Source organism: Melanotaenia boesemani, chromosome 21 (genome assembly GCF_017639745.1).
Source record: "Melanotaenia boesemani isolate fMelBoe1 chromosome 21, fMelBoe1.pri, whole genome shotgun sequence".
Taxonomy (NCBI): domain Eukaryota; kingdom Metazoa; phylum Chordata; class Actinopteri; order Atheriniformes; family Melanotaeniidae; genus Melanotaenia; species Melanotaenia boesemani.
Window position 1 is genome coordinate 18,881,739 of NC_055702.1, and position 22,135 is coordinate 18,903,873.

The following is a 22,135-nucleotide window of genomic DNA, read 5'->3' on the forward strand; positions in this document are numbered from 1 at the left end:
GCTTCAAAAGACTGAGAAAGGGATGTCAACAATAGATATTTTTATTCGCTTTTTACTAATGAGACAGTTATACAGGAGCCCTAGCACCCAAACATCCGGTTAGCTCGGTGATGAAATTATTCATAGTTTTATGTCATATTTTTGCTAAGAAATAATGACAAAAAACTGTTTATTTTATCCAAGCTCGTCTGCAATTATTTTTTTAATGAGTTTCTTCTCTCCTTTTATATTATTTTATTTTACTTTATTTTATTTTATTTTATTTTTTTGAATGCGCATTTTTGCGCAAGGGTAATCCCGCGAGTATTTCGCTGAAGTCGCGCGGGATAGTCTCACTTTAGTGTTTACAGCATGATGTGGAGAGAGTTAATTGAAATAAAATAGCTTAATTTGATTACTATGGCTAGTTAGCAGATGCGCCCTTGTCTATATGATAGAGTGACATATCAAGCTGTAAGGACACCACCACTCTTTGAAGATGTCTGATACTTGGTAAGCTAGCCCCCAGAGTCTGTATTTGTATTGGCTTCAGATTGTTTTGTTTTTGCACCATCCATGCAAATATGCTGTAGTGAATATTTATGACGTTATGGGCTCTCATTGATGCGTATAAATTTGAACCTGGATCTCACTTTGCTCACAAAAAAGCAAAAAGAAAAGTTGAGCTCAATGCAGAATGTTTTTAGAAATTAACTTATTTATCCCAACTTTGCAAAGTACAAAGCAACTTCAGCAGCTATAGCCATTCAGGACGACCTCTGAAAGGTCTGAAAACGGTTTTCACATTTAGTATATTAATCTCACTATGTCACTATATATTTACCATACAACATAAAACGTACAAGAGTTCTGTATAACATGTATTAGATTTTTCCAGCATCACTGAGTTGGTTTTCTTTGTTGCAGCCTTGAACCTGCTGGAGCTATCAAAGCTATTGATAAACACTCAGTGCATCAAATCTGCTCAGGACAAGTGGTGTTGAGTTTAGCTACTGCTGTCAAAGAGCTGGTGGAGAACAGCATTGATGCAGGAGCCACCAGCATTGGTAAGCATGAGAAGTATTTTTCCATGCAGAAGGTTGCTTTTCTTTTATTTATTTATTTATTGTTTATCTAACTGAACAATTTATCTGCAAAATAAACCCAAAGGAAAATAATTTTGGATATCATTGCTTGTTGTTTTTATATCAAATTGTTTTGTGCCTCAGATGTCAAATTAAAGGAGTGTGGAGTTGAACAACTGGAAGTGTCAGACAATGGCAAAGGTGTTGAGGAGGCTAACTTTGAAGGACTAAGTATGTGTCAGTTTTTTATTTCCAGCGATTACAGATGGGGCTGATCTGAAATGTTCTAAGGTGTCACGTCTTCCATCTGATCCACAGCACTGAAGCATCACACATCGAAGTTAAGGGATTTCTCCGATCTCATCCATGTGGAGACATTTGGCTTCCGGGGTGAAGCTCTAAGCTCTTTATGTGCTTTGAGGTAAATTCTTTACTTTCCACGTGTATTCTCCACATAGAACTATATTATTTGCCAACTCATCAGCTAAACTTGGCTCTGATTTCTTGTTGCAGTGACCTGAGTGTGATTACGTGCCATGAATCCAGTCAGATAGGCACTAAGCTAGTGTTTGATCAGAAAGGCCATCTTGTGCAGCGGTCGCCTCATCCCCGGCAGCAAGGAACAACAATAACACTGCAGCAGCTCTTCTACACCCTACCTGTTCGACACAAGGAGTTCCAACGCAATATTAAGAAGGTCAAACATCAAAGATCTAAATGATTCATTTCTATTCCTATGAAAATATAATGATACTGCACTATTGACAGCTCCTTTGTTTTCTTCTCACTTAGCCCCCAGCACATCACCCACTCTTTTAGTATATTATTGTAAAGACAGTTTATGTTTTCACACATTAAAATTGTTTTTATCCATGATCAGTAAATCATTTTAAGGATCATTTTATTAATTATCAAGGTAGGAATCTTTGGGCATCTAATGATTAAACTGAATAATGACTCAGAGAGCTGTGATGTTATTATAAACTTAGTGATACACTTTTCCTTTCAATGCAGTTTCTTCAGTTTTACCTTGCCAAGTGAATGCTTGGCACTGCCAAAGCAAAGTATTTAAAAGATAAAACCAAATCAAAGAAATGTGCTGACTTGACTTTACATTAGCTGGCATATTTTCCATGAATAGAAAAATAATCAACAGGAAAAGAATAGACTGATCGAGTGTTTCACTTCTGCTTTCCTAAGTTTTTCCTTTTCCTTTCCATCAATATGACCGTATGAATTCATACATAGGAAAGCAATTTTTGACATTAATGAGTCCATTCAGAATCTTCCACATCTGCATGTAAGTTTTGATCATTTCCTCCACCTCTAACAGAAATTATAGAATACGACTGAAGTGTCTAATAATTGAAAACATTACATTACAGTAACCACATTGCTTATTAGCTGGAAAAAAAGGTTAAAGAAAACTATTTGGATTCATTGTAGTAAAAAATACAGACCCCCCGGTAGGCGGCTGAACACCTATTTCCACACATGCAGGCTTTTTATCACCACTCTCATCCTCAAGCTTCCCTTTCAAAGCGATACATTCACTTTGTTATACTGGCCTGGTTCACAGCAACATAAAAAACAAATAAAAAATACAACTTTAGCTGAACACATCAGTATTATCTGACCAAAGAACTTGCAACTGGTGTTCATTAGGATTCTTTTCATCTGTTTTACCGAAATTGGGCTGTTTTGTGCCAAAGAGGAACTAAGTCAGGATTCTGAGGCCTAATATCGGTGCATGACAGACCTTAGTGTCATCGCTCATCTTTTACTCTAAATGGTGACACTGAGTCTGTGGATTTGTTTTGCTAATGCAGCTTGTGATGGGAAGTTGAAAATAGTTTTACTTTTCAAGCAGCAGTGGAAATAACGACGATCATAATGACCTGACCCTGATTTTGTTCAGTTTTTTTTCTTTCTAATGTCTTTGGCTTTATTCATTGTAGTTTTTAGTGAACACTCCTTTTCCTATAATCTTTAGTCACAGTTTTTCTGGCAAGTCCTTGCCAATGGGAGCCGCAATGCAGGCATGTGGAGACACATATCCAAAAGTTTATCTAGTTTACATGGAATTTAAGAACAATGTTTTTGTAATTAGATTAATTATTAATCACAAATGCACTAAAATGTACTTCAGTGAGCTTACATTTTTCTAGTCTGTGTGTTGTTATCACAAATATATTCACCAAGGATGCATCAAATTTGTACTTTGGCCTCAAATTAGATTTAGGAAAAAAAAAGTTATAAGTATTACGCAGTGATTAATTTGGACAGTTAATTTAAATGCACAGGGATGTACTCCAGTTTCGTAGTGTGCACCACTGGTGTCAACATTGTATTCAACTTTATAGAAGGGAAAACATTAAAATGCTTCTTTCAGAACATCATAAATTTTAATATTCTGTAAATTTTAGAAAATTAGTTACTTTTTTATGCCATATTTGCTTTAGTTATCTGTATCTTGTGATGTACTTTTTCTTTAATACCAAGTACTTCATTGTTGTGTGTCTCCAGGAGTATGCCAAAATGATACATGTCCTGCAGGCCTACTGCATCATCTCTACAGGAGTGCGCATTACCTGCTCCAACCAAAACGGGCAGGGAAAGCGCAGCACTGTCCTCAGCACCAGCGGCAGCCAAGCCATGAGAGACAACATCGGGGCCATATTTGGACCAAAACAGGTTGAAACACTGTCACGTTTTTCTTGAGCCCATGGGAGGAGATTCCTTTTTTGCTTCGACGCATTGTTTTTATTTTATTTGCTTCCATGATTTTTCTGTGTGCTGCAGCTCCAGAGTCTTCTACCTTTTCAGCAAATGTCTCCTTCAGAAAATGTCATTGAAGAATATGGAATCAAGGACGCTGATCTACCCAAACAGCTTTTTTCGTAAGTGCCATCATCTAATTTAAGTAATGTTTTCCCTTTCTAAGCAGTTTTTTTTTACTGTTTTTGTTTAAACAAAACAAACAAACAAAAAGAAAACCTCTGATTTGGTAGCATCACAGGGTTTGTGTCTCGGGGTGACCACGGTGTTGGGCGTAGCGCCACAGACAGGCAGTTCTTTTTCATCAACAACCGGCCATGTGACCCACATAAGGTAAATCATGTTGGATGTTTCCACAGAGAAATGCCAGGATTTCAGTTTTCCACCTCACTTCTTGTTTTCCTACCTTGCAGGTCACCAAACTTGTGAATGAAGTTTACCACATGTATAACAGACATCAGTATCCATTTGTTGCGTTGAACATAGCTGTTGCCTCAGGTGAAAAAACTGCTGTTAATCAAATTTGTGCTAATTCTTTAAAAGTTCTTTTTTTCTGTACTATGTGAGTGTTTATGTTTTTTTTTCAGAGTGTGTGGATGTGAATGTAACCCCAGACAAACGACAGATTTTCCTTCAGGAGGAGAAACTCTTGCTGGCTATCCTAAAGACCTCTCTCATCGCTATGTATGAGGCAGGAGTCAATAAGATCAGCCTGAACTATGCACCTGCAGCCAGTAGGAGCACATCTTTATACAATTCTCTTTTTTTATTCTAGTTCTTTTGTGTTGACTGTTTTGTCTTTGCGCTTGTTTCTAGTTGAATCATGTTCGTCTGAACCAGTTGTCTGGTCAAATGGGAGTAAGACAGAACCAGAAGATGGTCAAACTGGGAGTCCAAGCCCAAAATCATCTATGAACCTGGCCGCCCTCAAAGCTGCCTTTTCAAATCAGAACATTTTCATTTCTGGCAACAAATCAAGAACTGAAAAAGCTTCCAGCGGCGGTGCAACACAGAAAACCCTGCAGAGTTTTTTTAAGGACTCTGTGAAAGCTTCTGCCTGCAGTCCAAGTGTGAAGTCTCCTTTAAAAGCCACAAGAGAGATGGCTAAATGCTCGCCAGTGGGAAGATCTGTGCTGGATGGTTTTAGGTATGGGAGGTCATGCAGTGATGCAGATTCTGAGAAAGACAATGTTGTTTCCAGGTGTGACTTTATGACAGAAATTACAGATATGCAGAGTTCTGGTCTGGAGTCCACCTCTCTTAAAGCAGTTATAGACAGCAGCAGTATAGAAGATGGATCGCTTGTAGAGACATTACACAATAGTGACCACGTTCCTGAAAGCCCAGAGTTACAGACTGAAATGTGCTTATCTAATAAGGACTCTGCTGTGAGCCCAGAAGCTAAAAGAGCCAGGGTAGAAAAACCAGATATCCCTTCAGAACAAGAATCCAACACATTTACAAACCACATGGATAAAACTTCCTTAATGCTGGATGCGCCGGTCTGCCTAAAGAAAAGAACAGTACATTTGAAGTTCTGTTTACAAGAGCTGGCAGGAAACATGAGGAGATTGCAGGAGCAGCAGAAACACAGAATCGTTGAAGAGCTGCGATTCAGACGCTTCAGGGCCAAGATCAACCCTGGAGAAAACCAAAGTGCAGAAGAAGAGCTCAAGAAAGAAATCAAGTAGGTTTTACTGCTCTAACTATGGCTGATTGGACTTGGTAGTATTAGTGTGTCATTTCCACGACATTAAATGATCTTACTATAATTCTTTCAGTAAGGAGATGTTTAAAGAAATGGAGATCATCGGCCAGTTTAACCTGGGTTTTATCATCACCAAACTGAACTCGGACATCTTCATAATTGACCAGCACGCCACAGATGAGAAATATAACTTTGAGATGTTACAGCAGCACAATGTGCTACAAGGACAGAAACTCATTGTGTATGAATACGAATCTGTAGATAACATCTTGTTTTGGCCTGTGCAGAAGGGACTTTGTCTCTGATTTACCTGTGTTTTTCTTTTATAATTTCAGCCCACAGAAACTTCACCTCACTGCAATTAATGAGAACGTACTCTTGGAGAACATTGAGATTTTCCGAAAGAATGGCTTTGAGTTTCTGGTTGATGAGGATGGTATGTTCATTTAATAATCAAGAGATTAAAAATGAGCTCATTGTTGATTATCTTTAGTCCAGAATGGTTATTTCCCATGCTGATGATATGAGTTCTAACTGTTGTTGTTACTGCAGCTCAGGTAACGGAGAGAGTTAAGCTGGTCTCGCTGCCCACCAGTAAAAACTGGACCTTTGGTCCTGCAGACATTGAGGAGTTGATCTTCATGCTGACTGACAGCCCAGGTGTCATGTGTCGCCCGTCTAGAGTCAGACAGATGTTCGCCTCCAGAGCTTGTCGGAAATCTGTGAGTTCATATCTGTATAAGCTAAATTTAAATGTCCTTTTTTTATTTATTTAAGCCAAACCAGGAGATAAGTGTTGTCATTAGTAGGCCATTTGTCAATACAGGGCCACTCCATTTATGATTTGTTTTTACTTTTTGGGCTCGACTAGTTTCTATCAATCATTTTTGCTTTACATTACTGCAGACCTTCTTATATGCACACTTTATACACACAAATATTTTTTTTTCCCATGAATTCCTTGCGCAACGACAATACTCTTTAAATTCCACTTGCACTTTATCATAATAACTTTTTTGTATGTTTTAAATATTTTCTATGACTTAAATATTCTTTGCAATACTAACAATTTCAAATGAAAAGTATACTTCTGCAAATCTTAATTGAATATCTCTCAGGTAATTAAAATATTAGTGGAAACAAAAGACTGCAAGGAAGATTAAGATTCACCAGAAAATTTGGCATTTTAAGGGTAATGCATGGTTTTTGCTCGTCGTAATCTAAAAAGGAAAAGGCTTGGCGATAAACCAAGAAATATTTCCCAGTTTTATCGTACACAAATTATATAGCATTATATTATATTATAACAGTTGCCTCTGGAATCAGTTTTTAATGATCTGTTTTCAGGTGATGATCGGCACTGCTCTGAGCGTGAGTGAGATGAAGAAGCTTCTGTTTCACATGGGCGAGATCGAGCATCCATGGAACTGTCCTCATGGCAGGCCGACCATGAGGCATCTCGCTAACTTGGACATCATCTCCCAAGACTGATGCAGTAAAACATGGACTGCCTGAGTATTTCACTTGACACCTGCTTTATAAAAGTGGACTATGCTTTTACTCCAGTTGAGTTCTATTAAACATCATTTCAGTTTTTTTTTTTTTTATATTTTCTACATCTGACATGTAGTATTTGATGTTTTTGTTATAATCTCTGTATTGGTGTGTTCTGGATTTATTCAACTTTCACCTCTTTTTTCTAAATGGAAATAAATAGGGAAAAATACATTATGGTCAAAACACCAATCTTGTTTTCTCGAAAGCTGAGCCAGTACAGGAAGAAATAAGTCATGTTTTTAGACGTTTTGGAAAGAAAATGTCAGAAATATGGATTTAGGTCATCATATTGCTTCAGTATGATCAATTGAAATTTATGAAAATCAACTCAGATAATGCTCAGTTTGCAAGAACAGAAAGAAATCAATACTTGTTAGTCAAAATATTTGTATTGCCATAAGTTATGTAGTTACATCAGCACCTATGACATCTATAGGTACTATGTAGCTAAATATCAGTTAATTTACTTTTTCTGAGGTTTAAGCTATTTTTCAATAAAAAAAAATTGTTGGAGTTGTACAACACTAAATTCTATTTTAGTAGAATACTTTTATTTAGCCCTAACAAACAGGAATCTAGTTTTATGCCTACGGTTTTTGTAAGGGTTTTATAGTGGGGCATATTTAATTGTTTAATTTTTTGGTTTGAATCCATCTTCACAGAATATTTTATTCATGAAATGTCCAAAGTTACCTCAGTGATAAACTTTTACTCAAATATGCCAACAAAATTTGTTTCAAATTTCCATTCTGGAAAAATAACCACATATTTTGTCATTAAATTGAATGAAAACATATAATTTAAAAAGATGTGTTTTTTAAGTGCCTTTCGTGGCTTTTAAAAATGTTAATCCTGTAGCACGCCTAGATTAGTGTATTTGTGTGTATCGTGTTCGCTTTTTAGCTACATAAGGCTGCCGTAGTTTTAAGTGCGCTTCGGCGTTACCATGGAAATATTTTTGCCCCCAATTTGCGGGTGAAATACATAAGGGTGGAAATGGCAGACGGTAGTGCTCCAACTAAGAGCAAAAGATGCAATGCTTCACCGATATGTTATTTGAAACGTGAAGAGGAGGAAGAGCGCGGAACAGAGAAGCCACAGGCACCAGGAGACAGAGAAACTACAAAGTTGGTGAGGTGGTCAGCTCATTTCAGTACACCAGATGTTGACCATGACATGGAGAAACTCGGAAGCGATGGCACCTATCATCTTGATGAGGTTTACCTGAATATACAGAGGTAATTCTTCACTGATAATTCTGCAGCAGTATCGACACCTGCCGCCTTCGCCCACATTGGCAAACCTTTGAAGAAACCGCAACTGCCACTGTAAAAACGGCAAATACCATTTATTAACTCACAGCTAAAAGTAATTACAGTTTTTTCCCCACATATCTGTGTATATCTGAGCTGTACATCTTGGTTTGCCACAGTTACGAAGGGGAAACTTATGAAGGGCAGATCCATGGAGAAGGTATTGCTTGTTTTGAGGGAGGCCATACCTACAAGGTACAGCTGTTTTTCGAAAGAAGACGCGCTTGAATCCTTTTTTTCTTTTAATTTTCTTTATTGTAAAAAAACAAAACAAAAGAACATACTTTAAGTATTAAAAACTTCTTTAAAAGTTGTATCATTATCCCGTTGTATTCAGATACTGCATCAGATTGTTGAAAATGTGCTTCTCCAAGTTCAGCCAGTTATTATCCTGCTGCATAATATAGAGACAGCTGCTTAAATTTATGTTACACAAAACTCATTACAATTAAACTGATACTTTTTTGTGTAGGGTACATTTTCCAAAGGACTTATAAATGGATTTGGTGTCTTCACATTGGCAAATGGACTGAAATATGAGGTGGGATATGATATGTTATGGTGATGCTATTGGGCTTATATCGAGTCTGTTTGTATTAATTACTAAATTAAATATGCATCTATCGTACAAAGTTTTCAAATAGTGTACTTTCTGGCAATGTTTCACAAAAGGGGAAAAAAGACTGAATAAAATGTCAAGATGAATTAATTTTTTTCCCAATAGGGTGAGATTGTGTGCAACAAGCTAATGGGCCAGGGCACCTACACCTGGCCAGATGGCAGCACCTATACGGGACATGTCAACAATGGTATAATACATGGGATAGGAAGCTTCAAATGTGCCAAAACCAGTTTATTATACAGAGGACAGTGGCATATTGGTAAATGGCATGGAAAGGCATGTTACACCAGTTTTTTTAATCATCAGGTATAATACTTCTTCTTCTCCTCCTTTTTTTTCTTTAATTGGTCATGTCTTTTTTTAGGGTACTGTGTATTATAATGAGGACCAGACCTCTTGGTACAAAGGAGACTGGGTGTTGAACAGCATAGAGGGATGGGGAGAAAGACGGTATGTTTGTGGTGAGCACAACTTCTAGTTTGTAGTTTGCATCAGCCTGTAGATAATATCTGCTTTTAAACAGCTACCTATCTGGTAACATTTATTCTGGTGAGTGGAGGAACAACATGAGGCATGGAGAAGGCACAATGAGGTGGCTGAAAGAGGGACAGCAGTATGTTGGGGGATGGAAGGATGGTGTCCAGGTATTTTTTTTTATTATTTTTTTTTTTCTCATACCAGATTTCGGTTTTTGTTTTTACCCTGACAAGCTCTCTTCTCTGGCAGCATGGTCGAGGCACACATGTCTGGTTCTTGATGCGTACAGACAGATCCCAGTATCTCCAAAGCAACAAGTACACAGGGGAATTCTTTCAGGGTCAGAGGCACGGAGAGGGAACCTTTTACTATGCTGATGGTGCAGTCTACGAAGGAGAGTGGAAGAACAACAAAAAACATGGGCAGGTTAGTCATTGTGTGTCACCTACTTAGTGAAATGATCAGCTTTGTGGAGCTGTGATGCAAGTAAGCCATTATTTTCTCTTTACTGTACAGTCTTCTTTGGGCTATTTAAAAAATACTTTTCTTTGCATGCTTATCCTAACTTGGATTAAAGTCATGAACGAGGCATAATATGCAATATTTTCACTAGCTGCCACTAATTCCTTAGGTCTTAATGAAATTTCAGCAAAGTAGTTTAATTAAAATTCCACAGAATTAAAGTTACACTACACTTCTTTCAACCCTATTTTTATAGCTCTTCTCAAAGCTGCAGGTTGCTAGGAATGGAGTTAGTCACTCTTGCCATCTCTTCCGCAGCATATTGCTCTTTTGAGATCAGTTGTACCGCTTTGTGCATTCATGTAAATGAAACTTGGACACAAATTACATTCAATAAATTTTGAAACATGGTATTATACTGTGGTTACACTACCACACACCACACAGGAATTTTTTTCACACATCTTTCCTCATCCACAGTTTAGCCATGGACAGTTGGCACTGATCCATCTTCTAAGCTTGAGCTCATTGTTAAAACACAACATCACAAATATGAATCTTGTAATAACATAACTGCTAAAAGTCTAGATGATTCTGCTCTGAGCTGGTACAAATCTGAACAGTTTCCTAAATTACATATTTTCAGATCGATGCAGCTTAAAATATAGTCACAGGACTGGTACATCAGAGTTTACAAGTTGATGGATACTGTCAAGCCCCCAACAAATCTTCTAAAATGTCCCCTTCAACACACTACATGAATTTGTCAGTTTATGCACTCCTTTGGTTTTTAGGGCAAATTCATCAGCAAGGATGGGCGTGTATTTGAAGGAGAGTTCATGGATGATCAGATGATGATACCTAACTTGAATGGAGGCAGAGCCCCTACTTCTTTAGGTAAAAACCTGTGGTTTGTATATATATATATATATATATATATATATATATATATATATTGAAACTGCATTTTGTTACAGGTGCACTCCCTCTGTCAGACTCTACTGTACTTGGGCCAAATATGGCTCTGAACATAGAAAGTCTTCTGAAGAAGATCCCTAAGAAAACGCATGCCACTGAGCGCAAACAGGTCATCTCCTGCTTCTTACTACAACTCTGTCAACCTAAAGTCTAATTTCTTACATAATCTTTGTCCAGGCGCCTGTCATGATGTTCAGACTTATATTTAACAGGTGGAGTTTGTGGTGCTGCAGCATGTCACGGAGCTGAGGTCTGTCTACAGTTTCTACAGCAGACTTGGTCAAACCCCCTCCCCAGACAACACCTTCCTGCTGTCCCGCCTGCAGTTCTGGCGCCTGCTGAAAGACTGTCACATCCATCAGCATGGCGTTACTCTACAAGAGATAGACCACATTATCAATGGTGAAAGATGCTGCCATTCATCATCCCTGTCCCTATCAGATTTTCATTTACAGGACAGAATGAAGAATTCAGTTAGCTGCTTGATGACTGAATTATCTTTCTTTGTGTTTTAGAAAAGACCAGTTCAGCAGAAATTCTTTCTCCTTTTACAACCATGTTGCTTCATGAGCTCCTCAGCAGTCTGGTGATTGTGGCCTACCACATCTACAGTAAAGACATGAAGTAAGGCATAAAATCTCTTCCAACAGATAATCATCGGTAGACCTGAAAACTTTTATTTTTCTTTGCAAGGTAATTAACTTGTCATGAAAAAACTGTTATATTAGTCATGAAAATTCCCAAGAGGATGAATGAAACACAATGATATCAAGGTTTAGCTGATTAAAAAGAAAGAAAGAAAGAAATGGATAAGAAGAATATCTAAAAAAAAATGTTTAAATGTTTTAACTGAATGGAATATTTTTATTAGATAAACATACATTTCCAGGTCACAACAGAACCTTCTGGCTGCCTGTTTGTCCAGACTGATGACAGATGACATCCTTCCAAATGCTAAGAATGTGACAGGTATTGACACATATAACTGGTACATGGGTGCATGCACACTGTGTTTGACAATTAGAACATATACATGACAATAAAGTGTTTGAATTTATAAAAGTATAAATAAAAGAAAATATAAATTATATAGTTTTATTTAAAAATATTATATTACAACACTTTGTTACATTAGTTTAATTTTCTTTCTGTTTTATTTCTGAATGTTTTAATTTTCATATTATCTTAAAAATTATAGACTTAATTACAGTTTGTTTTCTTTTTATAAATTTTTTTTTTATTTAATTATTTGTTTTTAGTTTTCCCTCATTCTTTATGTTCTTCACACATTTTATCAGCTTGCTGGTGGTTGACTGAAAAAAAGAGAACATCCATCCATCCATCCACATTTTCTTATTTAACAGGATGATTCTTTTCACGGGTCTCCTATGACTACATAGCAAATAAGTTATTTAATAATAATTAAAGAAAAAAAGAAAGACAACTGGTGAATAAAAATACCTACTTTTGAAACTCCAGTCCATCAGCCCAACCACAGGTTCCTGACATGTCATGTATTGGCATCACACATCTACAGAAGCTACTTCTGCCGTATGATGGTGTTGTTACTTGACTCTGTTAAATTGTGCTGCACTTAGTAACTACAGTTGTGTTGCTCAGGCTTCCTGTTTAAGCAGCCCAACTTTGCATCGGTGGCTAAGAAATACATGAAGAAGTGCTGGGAGGTCTATCAGACCTTCTGCAGGGTCAACACAGTTTGCAGAGAAGATAAGACCATGACCTGCCGACAGCTGCTGTGGATGTTCAAGGTACAACATGTATGATACTTACAGCACTGTGAACATCAGTTCTCCGTAGCTAATTTTCCCCACTTCTCCTACTTTCTGCTACATATTCATATAACACAACCAGGAATCGGGCCACAAAGGAATTATATTGAATTAATAATATTGTTACAAGCTACTGACAAGATTCAGTTTGTGTAGAAGGTATACGTTATCTTGTCGAATAACTATTCAATAGACACATGAGTTTTTTTATGACAGGTTTTTAAAGTCCATCTGACACAGATGTATTTTCTGTTCAGACATAAACAAAGCTGATATTTCACAGCCATGACAGACAACAGGTTGAAAGTCGTGTCTTCTTCATGCCTACGTCACTGTAAACCAATATATCACAAAAATATGTCACATAACAATGACTAATGTTTTATAACCCTGGCCAGGATCTCCGCCTGTTGGACCACAATTTTACCACAACACGATCACTGGAGATCATCGCTGCTGAGTGCGGTGACCCCAACAACACGTCCTCCTGTCTGGATCTAGAGGTCTGTCTGTAATGTTTCTACCAGTCAAGCCTTTAATAATTTTCCCATGTAAGCTTAAATATTAGAAGGAATCTAAATATCCTATTCTGTCTCTCTGTCTGTGTTGCAGTTAACATTCCTGGAGTTTTTTGAGATACTTCTGGGCTGTGCAGAAGTGAAATGTCAGCAGGTTTCTGATGCCCTGGAGGAGGACCTGGCTCTCGTCAGGGTTGATGGTCAGTCCACGAGGAAGCAACCTGAAATAGAGGCAAAGAAAAATATACAGACTACGAGCAACCATTTCCAAATGGTGAGACTCTGTCCACCTACTATCCATGCTACATTAAATTTGTATTGGTTCCAGCATGCAAAGACTGTTTTTTTGTGGGGGAAACAGGAGGAGGAACCTATGAATTATCCTATTTATTGATATCTTAATGTAGGAAGACGGTTCCACTCCTCGAGAGGTAGTGAGTCAACATATGTGGACTGAAGACCACAAGACACCCAAATCTACAGGTCTGTTTGCACATCCTTTGACTTAAACCATACAGTATAAAATGGCCCAGTCTGTGCAGTGATTTAAAGGGAAATTAAGTATTTGTTGTGATTTAGCTTGGCATTGTTTAGTGACAATGCATGTGCATATTGTGTACACTGACAAATAGTCTCTAAATGAAGAAAAAAAAAAAACACCTGAAATTATGTTTTGAGTCATGAGAAAACTGCCAATGTTTGGGTATTTTATGTTTCTAGAAGAATCCAGACATGAAGAAAAGGATGAACAATCCAGTGGATTGGAGGCCAAAGACTGTGAAGTGGATCTTGGGACCCAAAGCGTTAATCACTTTTTTAACAACTTTTTCTTCCCAGCATTCCAACATCACCAATTAGTGACAAAAAAGATGAAGAAGCCATCCCATGAGGCCAAAAGAGATATGGTAGTGCATTTACAGTAATTCTCCAGCTCATTGTTGGAAGTCTGTATAGAGAGTGAAGATTTGCAGTACTGTATTGTCAAACACTGGCTTTAGTCAGCAGGTTGTTTTTTTTACCTGTTGTTACACAACTTTGCAGCCTGATGTCACTAAATCCTTTACGGTTTTAAAATGTTTAAGCAAAGTCAAAGCCATATATTGCACAGCATCATCAGATGGTGTCTATACCTTTCACCTCCTATATTCACCACATACATTTGTGCTATAGCCTGAGTAGTGCTCAGTAAGATGTGTTTTGTTGCAGGTATAAGGGTTATTCGTAGGTGGACTTCGAATACATGATGATCAGTTTTCAGTAATTCCTGAAACCTGGTGAACTTGAAGAAATCTTCTGTTCTGTAATTGAACCTGTCAGTCTAAAATAAAGAAATAATCAACCAAAATGTATTTTCCTGATTTGTGACAGAATATAAATAAAGACCTTAAGCCATTTCCTGCTTGAACCACAACTTTATTTAGAACCTTTTGGAAAACAAAACAATTCTTCCAAATCTTGAAATAAAAGTGAAAGTTATAAACTGAACATTTTGAGAGACATTTATCTTTGGCTATATGTCAGGAGGGGTGAAGAACATGAGGTCATTTGGACAGACAGACTGGCGTATCCTGTCCTTCAGATCCGGGGTGAACAGAAGCAGGGCAGATTCTGCAGTCTGGACCTAAAAATGACACATTAATAAACATTTATAAAGAGAGGAGTTGTTTTTGAAAGCCCGATTAACTTTTTTGTTGAGACTAAAGTTATATTTGGATGTAAAGAAGTGAACAGTGAAAAATTCGAACCTGTGGTGACTGAGGAGCTAACACCGAAGACTCTACAGACAGTGCTGTGGTGACAGTGAGCAGACGTTGTTATTGCTGTGCATTCAGGCAGACACCTTTTATCTAAAAAGATGCAATATGCAGGTCTGACATATTAGAATTGTCAGCTTATTAAAGACAAGTCCAAATGATAAAACCCTGCATACTGCAGCTTTAAACTCAATAAAGTGGCAAAGTATAAAACTTAAGTTAAAATTGCATGCACTACACCTGTATGCAATAGTCATACCCGGCTCTTGCTGTGTAAGCAGTTCCTCAGATTGACTTCTTGGACTCTCCATCTCTACATCTGTTGCCATGGGTGACAAACTCTCTCGAGCCACCGTCTCGCTTGGTGACAGGCTGCATCTCTGTGAGGGCTGTAGGTAACGCTCAAAGTCCAACCCAGGAATTTCCTAAAATAACAATTATTAAAAAAAAAAAATCATTACTGTGAAGTCTGAGAAAACAGCCTTTCTATCAGGAAATACTTTTTAAAAAAACAATATCAAAACAATAAAATGAACAGAACCTGAAATATGATTTACCTCAATGACTGATGCATTTTGTGTGTGACACACAAACTCCTGGGCCTCCATATGAACCTGCCTAGCAGGAGAGGAGATGGCTGGCTGGCCAGGAGTTACACAGGGTGACAGCATGAAACTCATGGCTGCTGAGGGCTCAGGAGTCTGGAGGACTGGAGAAGGTGTTTTGCATGGAGCGAAGCTAAGTCTTGGAGGGAGAGAGAGGTCATTATGGATGTCTTCAGCTGCAGTGTTGTCTTGTGATGAAGCCCTTTCTAACTGTTGTGTGGAGCTTCTCTCTGACTGGATTTCATCTGTAAGCACTTCCTTAACAGGTGAGAAACAAAGGGAGCCATTTACAGCTCCCTCTTGGTTCTGGGGCAGCTGAGGAGTGGCTCCCCTAGACTTTGGTGCTGGAGTTTGCTCGAGGGTAAGATGCAACCGCACTGGAGTGTGGACAGACTGAGCAGGAGACGCAAGTGCAACCATAGTCTGGGCCAATGCGAGGGACTGTCGAGTGACTCTTCTAGGTGAGACGTATGTGGTGCAGGGAGAGGCACGGGGCAACACAGCAGCACTCAGACGGCTGGATCTCCTTACTGAAAACACAAACATACAACATTGTTATAGGAAGAAATAATAGAGCTAACAGAAAAGAAAAGTACATCAGAAAACACAAAAACATGACACGAAAAAACAAAGCAAAGCCTTTTTTTAAGTAATTATTATTCTCTCTCACTTGTTGATTTGGCTGGGCTCTCCACTTGAAAGAAGCCTCCATCAAAGACTACTCTTTCCAATGTTTGGGCCCCTGATTGCGGTTGAGGCTCCTGAGAACTTGCGCCTGTTTCAACATTTTCAGCATCCTTGGTCTCTCTCTCCAGCGTGGCCGCCTGCTGTCTGGCTTTCATGGCTGCTTTTACAGCAGCCAGGCGAGACTTAGCCGCTGCTCTGGTTCCTGTTGGGTTGGTAGGTGCAGCTGTTGGTTTCTGTCATAAAGAAAAGATGTTAAAGATTTTTTAAAACACACAAAAGAAACAAAGCATAATTTCTTTAATGAAGAAGCTAAAAGAGAAACTAAAGAGACAGTATGTAGATGTTGTACCATGTGTAATTTTTAAAATCTGTTATAAACAAAATAGTAAAACTGCTCTGCAAGGTTTTGTTTTGTTTTTTAATGAAAACAAATATTTAAGTCTTCACCTTTACCACTTTCCTTTGGCGTGATGGGGGTTTGTGCTCCTCCACCCAACCTCGGCCCTCTGCTTCTTTGAGAGCGTCAAACTTTTTCTTGACATCTTCCACCTGACAACCCACAGAAGGACAATAATTGTAACTTTTGTCTTTAGAGTCTGACACAACTTTGTCCCACTCCTAAGAGTCTCACCTGGTAATAAACCATATCCCAGAATCCCTGCAGGTCAGTGCAGGTGGTGATCTTCTCCCCTCGGCCCAGCTCACAGTCATCCACCAGACCGCTGAACTGGTTGAAGCGCTCCTTCATCAGCAGCCTTGCCTGACCGACAGCTGAGCGCATACGGTCTCTCACTATCAGACAGGAACAAGAATGGCCTCAGTAAGAATTGCTCTTTAATTAATTATGTTCAGTCCCTCTCATTAAAACCAAATTTAAAAAAGTAAGATACTCAAAATGTCACTTTTGGAAGGGAAGATGCACTTACTTTCTTCTGGGATGGACTCATCTTCCACTTTAGACTCCCAGTGGAGACTAAGAGTTGTCAGTTTGTCTGTCTCTTTGTCAATTTCCGATCTGATAATAATAATAATAAAAAAATATTATAATAATAATAAAATAACACTTTTAATCACACTTATCAGACCAAGATCCACAATAAAGAACAAAAAGGGGAAAAACAAAAAAGAAACGCCACCTGAAGTATGGCACATCATGCTTTGTCAGAGCAGGACCTGCACAAGGAGAACAGTGTGGAGTCTTGGGAGGAGAGGGTTGGCTTGGCTTTGTTTGAGGCTCAACACTGCAAATTGGGCCTGGAGGAAGATTGAAGCTGGAGCTGGACAGGAAGAATTTAGATAAAGCAGTTACATAAAAAAGACTAAAGGCAATGAAAAAAAACCTGTGGTCCTAGTCTTCTCTAAGTTTAAATATTCAACAAGACATGGAAGTGGAGCCTTTCGGCATTGTAAATATCTTTGACAAAAACCACAAAAAGACTACAGGGAAAACAGACCTTGGAGTAAGGAAGGCATCTGCTGAGCGTGGAGTAAGAGGCTCAAACTTGAAGGATGACAAGCCAGCAGGAGCCTGAAAGGTGAAACCGTCGGGAGCAAAGGATGGTAAAGCAGCATCCCCAGAAGGAACAGGTTGCTCTGGAGCTTGGTCCACTACCATATCTTGCTCCTCAGGACAAGATGTTGGGCTGGGAGGACAAGGTGTTTTCTCTGCTTCTGTCACCTCTGGCTCCTACATAAAACCGTAACAAATGACGAACTGATCCCTAAAACCTGATATAAACCATTATGTTGTGTGGAACACAAACAGAAGCACTCACCTTGGGGTGGACTGGGTTGCTCCCAGCTGCTGTATATGCTAAAGGAAAACACACAAAAAAAAATTAGACAAGTTAAAACAGCTCATATTTACAAGGAAAAAATAAGCACTGTTCAGCAAGCTTTAAGAAAATATGGGTAGTTCTTTGTCAGTATGAAAATACCTTTGCAGTTTCTTAATCCATCAGATGGGGGCGCAAGAGGGTTAACAACCACTATGGTCCTTATGGGTCTTACATCTAGAGACAGAAAGACATTTAATATACTTTCCAAAACACTGTCTTTTTCCTTCTATGGTAAACAATGTCTCTGACACAAAAACCAAAGAGTACATTTTCAAAAACAGCTTAAAAGCTTGTGTTGGTGTATAGTGTGTTCCAGCAGGCTTACCTTTAGGTTTGTCTTTCATTGCAGGAGCTTTAGTAACAGGAAGCCTGTTGGCTGATCTGGTTGAAGAAGCTCGTACAGCAGGCTCCACTACAGTAGGATGACCCGAAAGAGACACAGATTGAGATGCAAATACAGAAACACAATAGGGTGACACAAACACAGTAGCTGCTATTCAGGTATATTTATGCCCCAGGTTTCGTCCTCTTGTTAGTTACCTGCACAAACTTTGCTTTTGGTGGCAGCTGCTGCAGGCCTGACAGGAGCTACACAGGTCCTAGTTGATTTTTCCACAGCAGGTTGAACTAAGGAAAGAGTGGGAAGTCAGATCTAAAAACATGGAATGATACAGCTGAATTATGCGTTATTTTCTTTGAAGGCATCAAGCTAATTTACCTTTGTTTGTCCTGGAATTTGGATCCTGCATCTTGAGAGGCTGTGCAGATATTGACAAAAGAAAAACAGTGCACCAACTATGTATTAGTTTGATCAAATAATTTGACAGTTTATATGGAAACAGAGAACACAGAATCTAAAAAAAATGTCACCTTGTGCACTTCCTGCTGCTGTTTCATAGAACGGGTAACTCTGGTGCTTTGGGTTATAGCTGTATTCACCTTTTTCTGAAAGACAAGCAAATATTACATATTAATCAATGCATACAATTGTGTTTTTAAGAAAAGGTCAACCTATGTTATCCTTCATGTCATTGAAAAAAAAGTACAAATGAGGGAAAGAGGTGAAATACAGATATGCTTGGTATGAATAGTTCTTCCTCACCTCTTTAGGTCTGTTCGAAGCAGGTGGGACAGCAGGGAGCAACACAACAGTGAGGGTGTCCTTCGGTTGATAAAGGCCAGTCTTAAACACCCCTTTACGCTCTTTCTCTCTCTTCTCCTTTTCCCTTTCAAGAACCTTCCGTTCTTTCCAGCGCTCAAGCTGTTTCACCCTCTCCTCTTGTGCTTTAGCTGTGGTGAAACAGGTGGGTCATATTAAGCACATTTAAGCAAGGATGACAAGTACATAAAATAGCAGAGCTGCCAGGTAATCACGGAGCTTTACATAATGAAAAGGTGATTGTTATGGCGTTAACTCCCTTGCACATGTGTGCAGGGAACCTGGAGTTGTTGCTGTGATAGATAATGAAGTCATACTTTTTGCAGGTCTTGCATTGTCCAGTGCCTTCTCCTGAATGGTAGACATGTTGGCCAACATGATGGATGCATCCAAAGAGGACATTTCCAGCTCTGGGAGTTTATCTAGCTGCCTGCGTGTATTTACAGCTCGCTCTCGATTCTCCTTTTGGGACTGAGATCTTCTTCGTGACATTTTTACCCTCAGCATTGACACACTGGCGTCCCGCTGACGCAGGTGAGCGAATCGAGACTCCATGTTCAGGTATCTGTAGTAATTGGGAAGTTGGAGTAATTATGCATTGATGGGTGCACTTCATGTCAGAGAAACCAAAACAACAGCACATGTATTTTTGAACTCAGGTTATAACTGGCATATAGTAAGCATATCATAAATAAATCATCATAATTACTCATTCAACAATGTTAGAAGTCATATAGAGGATATAGGATCATGAAATATGAGTAACTTTTACAAACACACACATATACATACATACATATATATATACACACACATTTTATATACCATATACCATACATAGTTAAATCTACTTTATTACACAAAGTAAACTTTTAAAGCCCTTCCATACAAAATGGCAATAATAAGAAGAAAACCTTTATTCATTCCTCAGTGGGGAAATTGCATAGTTGCAACAGTACAATGAGAAGCTCAGAATTAGCTTAATACATATCTGATGAAGACTAGAAGCACATAATTTGATGCCTTTCTTTTTAGCTGATAGGACTATAATTCTTGATACAGTCCTCATAGTGAAGTAGATGGGATATACAATCCCAAGAAAAAAACATAATGAAATCTAATACCTGACATATATACAACTTCTAAAGATTTAGAAAGGTGAAGTATCACAATTAAAAAAAGATGCGAAATAAAAGATGTCTGGAAGTAAAAAGAGCATTTGTTCTTGGTATTATTCAAAGTTAGAAGGGCTGAATCAAAAAACAAAAACAAAAAACGATCTGAATATCCTGCGTTTTGTTACATTAAGTTTGCAGTTCGGTCTTTATCTTGCGTACTAAAGCTAACTTTTTTCATTTAATTTAAGACTAACAACAAATACTCTATTGCTGCAACCTGTCTAAAGAGATACAGTGTTGATAATTTAATGTTCAAGTGTCATAATGAAAACAATTTACTATTATTCTGTCAACTGAAAGGTTCCTACTAATGTATAATAAAGTACATGTCAAATAAACTAACCTGAAGGGGCCAGAATATGAATCATTAAACGTTTTCCCATCACATCAAAATGAGAAACCCTCACTTTGACAACTCTGCTCAATATTAACGGTTTAAGTAATGGGGTTTGTAGGACTAGTGATATTATTAGTGATTAAGTACACAATTAGCATATTAGTAATAATACAATCACTTGTAATACTAACTTTAAAGTCGTTACAAAATAGTGGAATAAAGACGACACCAAACTAGCTAAAACGGTTAAACTAAAACTGCCCCTGGAGCTAACTCTCCTACCCACTATAGTCATACAACTATATAAAGCAAATAATTACTTTAGCAACCAAGAACCTACAACGAGTGTGTAACTTATAAACGCACATCCTACCTGTTTCTTTTCCAAAGATCCACGTATAAAAACACGATTTTTCCTTTTACGTGATATGAAAAACTTTACACAACAACGGGCAATCGCGACGAAGCCGAAAATCACAACATTTAACATGGCGGTTTATTTTTTAAATTCGTCATAGCTGACGCTGATTGGCTGTCTGTGGTAAATAGTTGGGCTCTGATTGGTTGCGATTCTTCTTCTTTAGGTTTAATTTTGTAGTTTCAATTCGATTCATTAACCTGAACTATTAGAATCATTTTTGTTTTTTTTTTTGTTTTAAGTTTTACAACTTGAAAAGTGATGTTTCTTTAAACATCTATAATCTCTTTCCAACTTGATTTATTTTCTCGTTTTTTAAATGTCTCTTTTCTTCCGAAAGACTTTGGGTTGCTAAGCACGGGTGGGGAGTGGTGGAGTCACGTGTGTTACTCACTGTAGTGTTTTAATCTTTTTTAAAATTTACAATAGCCTTATAGTGGTTTTAGGATTTAAATAATTTAACGTTTCCTACAAATTTTTTTTGACTTGTTTTTGTTGAATTTTTTTATTAAACAGAAATTTGCTTGGTTGTATTATTCCTATTAAGAAGACAGGATTAGTGACAGTTTAACTTATGTTTTTAGCTCCCCCCCCCCCCTTTTTTCTTATGCATTTTGGCAAAGGGATGCACCTAGAATCTAATCTCTTATAAGACTCATCTTTTACATTGGGTACAACTGTTCTCCTTTATGTTTTTGTTGTTTCATGTTTTATTTTGTATTATTTTACCTGTTCAGCACTTTGGATACTTCTTAGTATGCGAAAGCGCTATATAAATAAAGTTTAATTTCATTTTATTTAATTTATAAGAGTTAATGGAATTGCAGAGATCAAGCTAAACCCTGTTTAGCTTTGTGCTTTCGAGATTTATCTAATACACCAACAGAAGATT

General features: G+C 37.9%; 3 protein-coding genes across 6 annotated transcripts; 2 read left to right on the forward strand and 1 right to left on the reverse strand.

Annotated features, from left to right (window-relative positions):
- Positions 1-322: 322 nt before the first annotated feature.
- pms2 (PMS1 homolog 2, mismatch repair system component) lies at positions 323-7,626 on the forward strand. Its single transcript, XM_041974935.1, has 15 exons — positions 323-492; positions 907-1,046; positions 1,209-1,295; positions 1,383-1,485; positions 1,578-1,761; positions 3,591-3,758; positions 3,867-3,964; positions 4,076-4,175; positions 4,256-4,340; positions 4,430-4,576; positions 4,659-5,529; positions 5,624-5,791; positions 5,886-5,986; positions 6,103-6,272; positions 6,898-7,626. The coding sequence occupies exons 1-15, from the start codon at positions 479-481 to the stop codon at positions 7,039-7,041; spliced, it is 2,580 nt and encodes an 859-aa protein (XP_041830869.1). The 5' UTR covers positions 323-478; the 3' UTR covers positions 7,042-7,626.
- Positions 7,627-8,068: 442 nt separating this feature from the next.
- Positions 8,069-14,590, forward strand: rsph10b (radial spoke head 10 homolog B). Of its 3 annotated transcripts, XM_041974200.1 has the most exons (18): positions 8,069-8,345; positions 8,540-8,615; positions 8,893-8,961; positions 9,145-9,318; positions 9,407-9,492; positions 9,566-9,686; positions 9,769-9,945; positions 10,776-10,878; positions 10,959-11,068; positions 11,172-11,361; positions 11,475-11,583; positions 11,849-11,928; positions 12,580-12,728; positions 13,148-13,252; positions 13,362-13,541; positions 13,675-13,750; positions 13,988-14,172; positions 14,474-14,590. In XM_041974200.1, exons 1-18 carry the CDS (start codon positions 8,104-8,106, stop codon positions 14,477-14,479), a joined length of 2,238 nt encoding a protein of 745 aa, XP_041830134.1. In that variant the 5' UTR covers positions 8,069-8,103; the 3' UTR covers positions 14,480-14,590. The 3 variants fall into 3 exon arrangements, with proteins under 3 accessions (XP_041830134.1, XP_041830132.1, XP_041830133.1); XM_041974198.1 differs by having other exon boundaries at positions 13,988-14,590; XM_041974199.1 differs by having other exon boundaries at positions 13,991-14,590.
- Positions 14,591-14,664: 74 nt separating this feature from the next.
- On the reverse strand, positions 14,665-21,337 carry dlgap5 (discs, large (Drosophila) homolog-associated protein 5). 2 transcript variants are annotated; one of them, XM_041973044.1, is made up of 19 exons: positions 21,199-21,337; positions 19,628-19,875; positions 19,254-19,441; positions 19,022-19,096; positions 18,870-18,909; positions 18,692-18,778; positions 18,477-18,563; positions 18,251-18,325; positions 18,089-18,117; positions 17,768-18,000; positions 17,450-17,590; positions 17,240-17,328; positions 16,945-17,105; positions 16,761-16,862; positions 16,297-16,546; positions 15,579-16,156; positions 15,281-15,446; positions 15,013-15,056; positions 14,665-14,888 (listed from the first exon to the last, which is right to left on the reverse strand). In XM_041973044.1, the coding sequence occupies exons 2-19, from the start codon at positions 19,863-19,865 to the stop codon at positions 14,778-14,780; spliced, it is 2,694 nt and encodes an 897-aa protein (XP_041828978.1). In that variant the 5' UTR covers positions 19,866-19,875; positions 21,199-21,337; the 3' UTR covers positions 14,665-14,777. The 2 variants fall into 2 exon arrangements, with proteins under 2 accessions (XP_041828978.1, XP_041828977.1); XM_041973043.1 differs by having other exon boundaries at positions 18,089-18,126.
- Between the last annotated feature and the right edge of the window lie 798 nt (positions 21,338-22,135).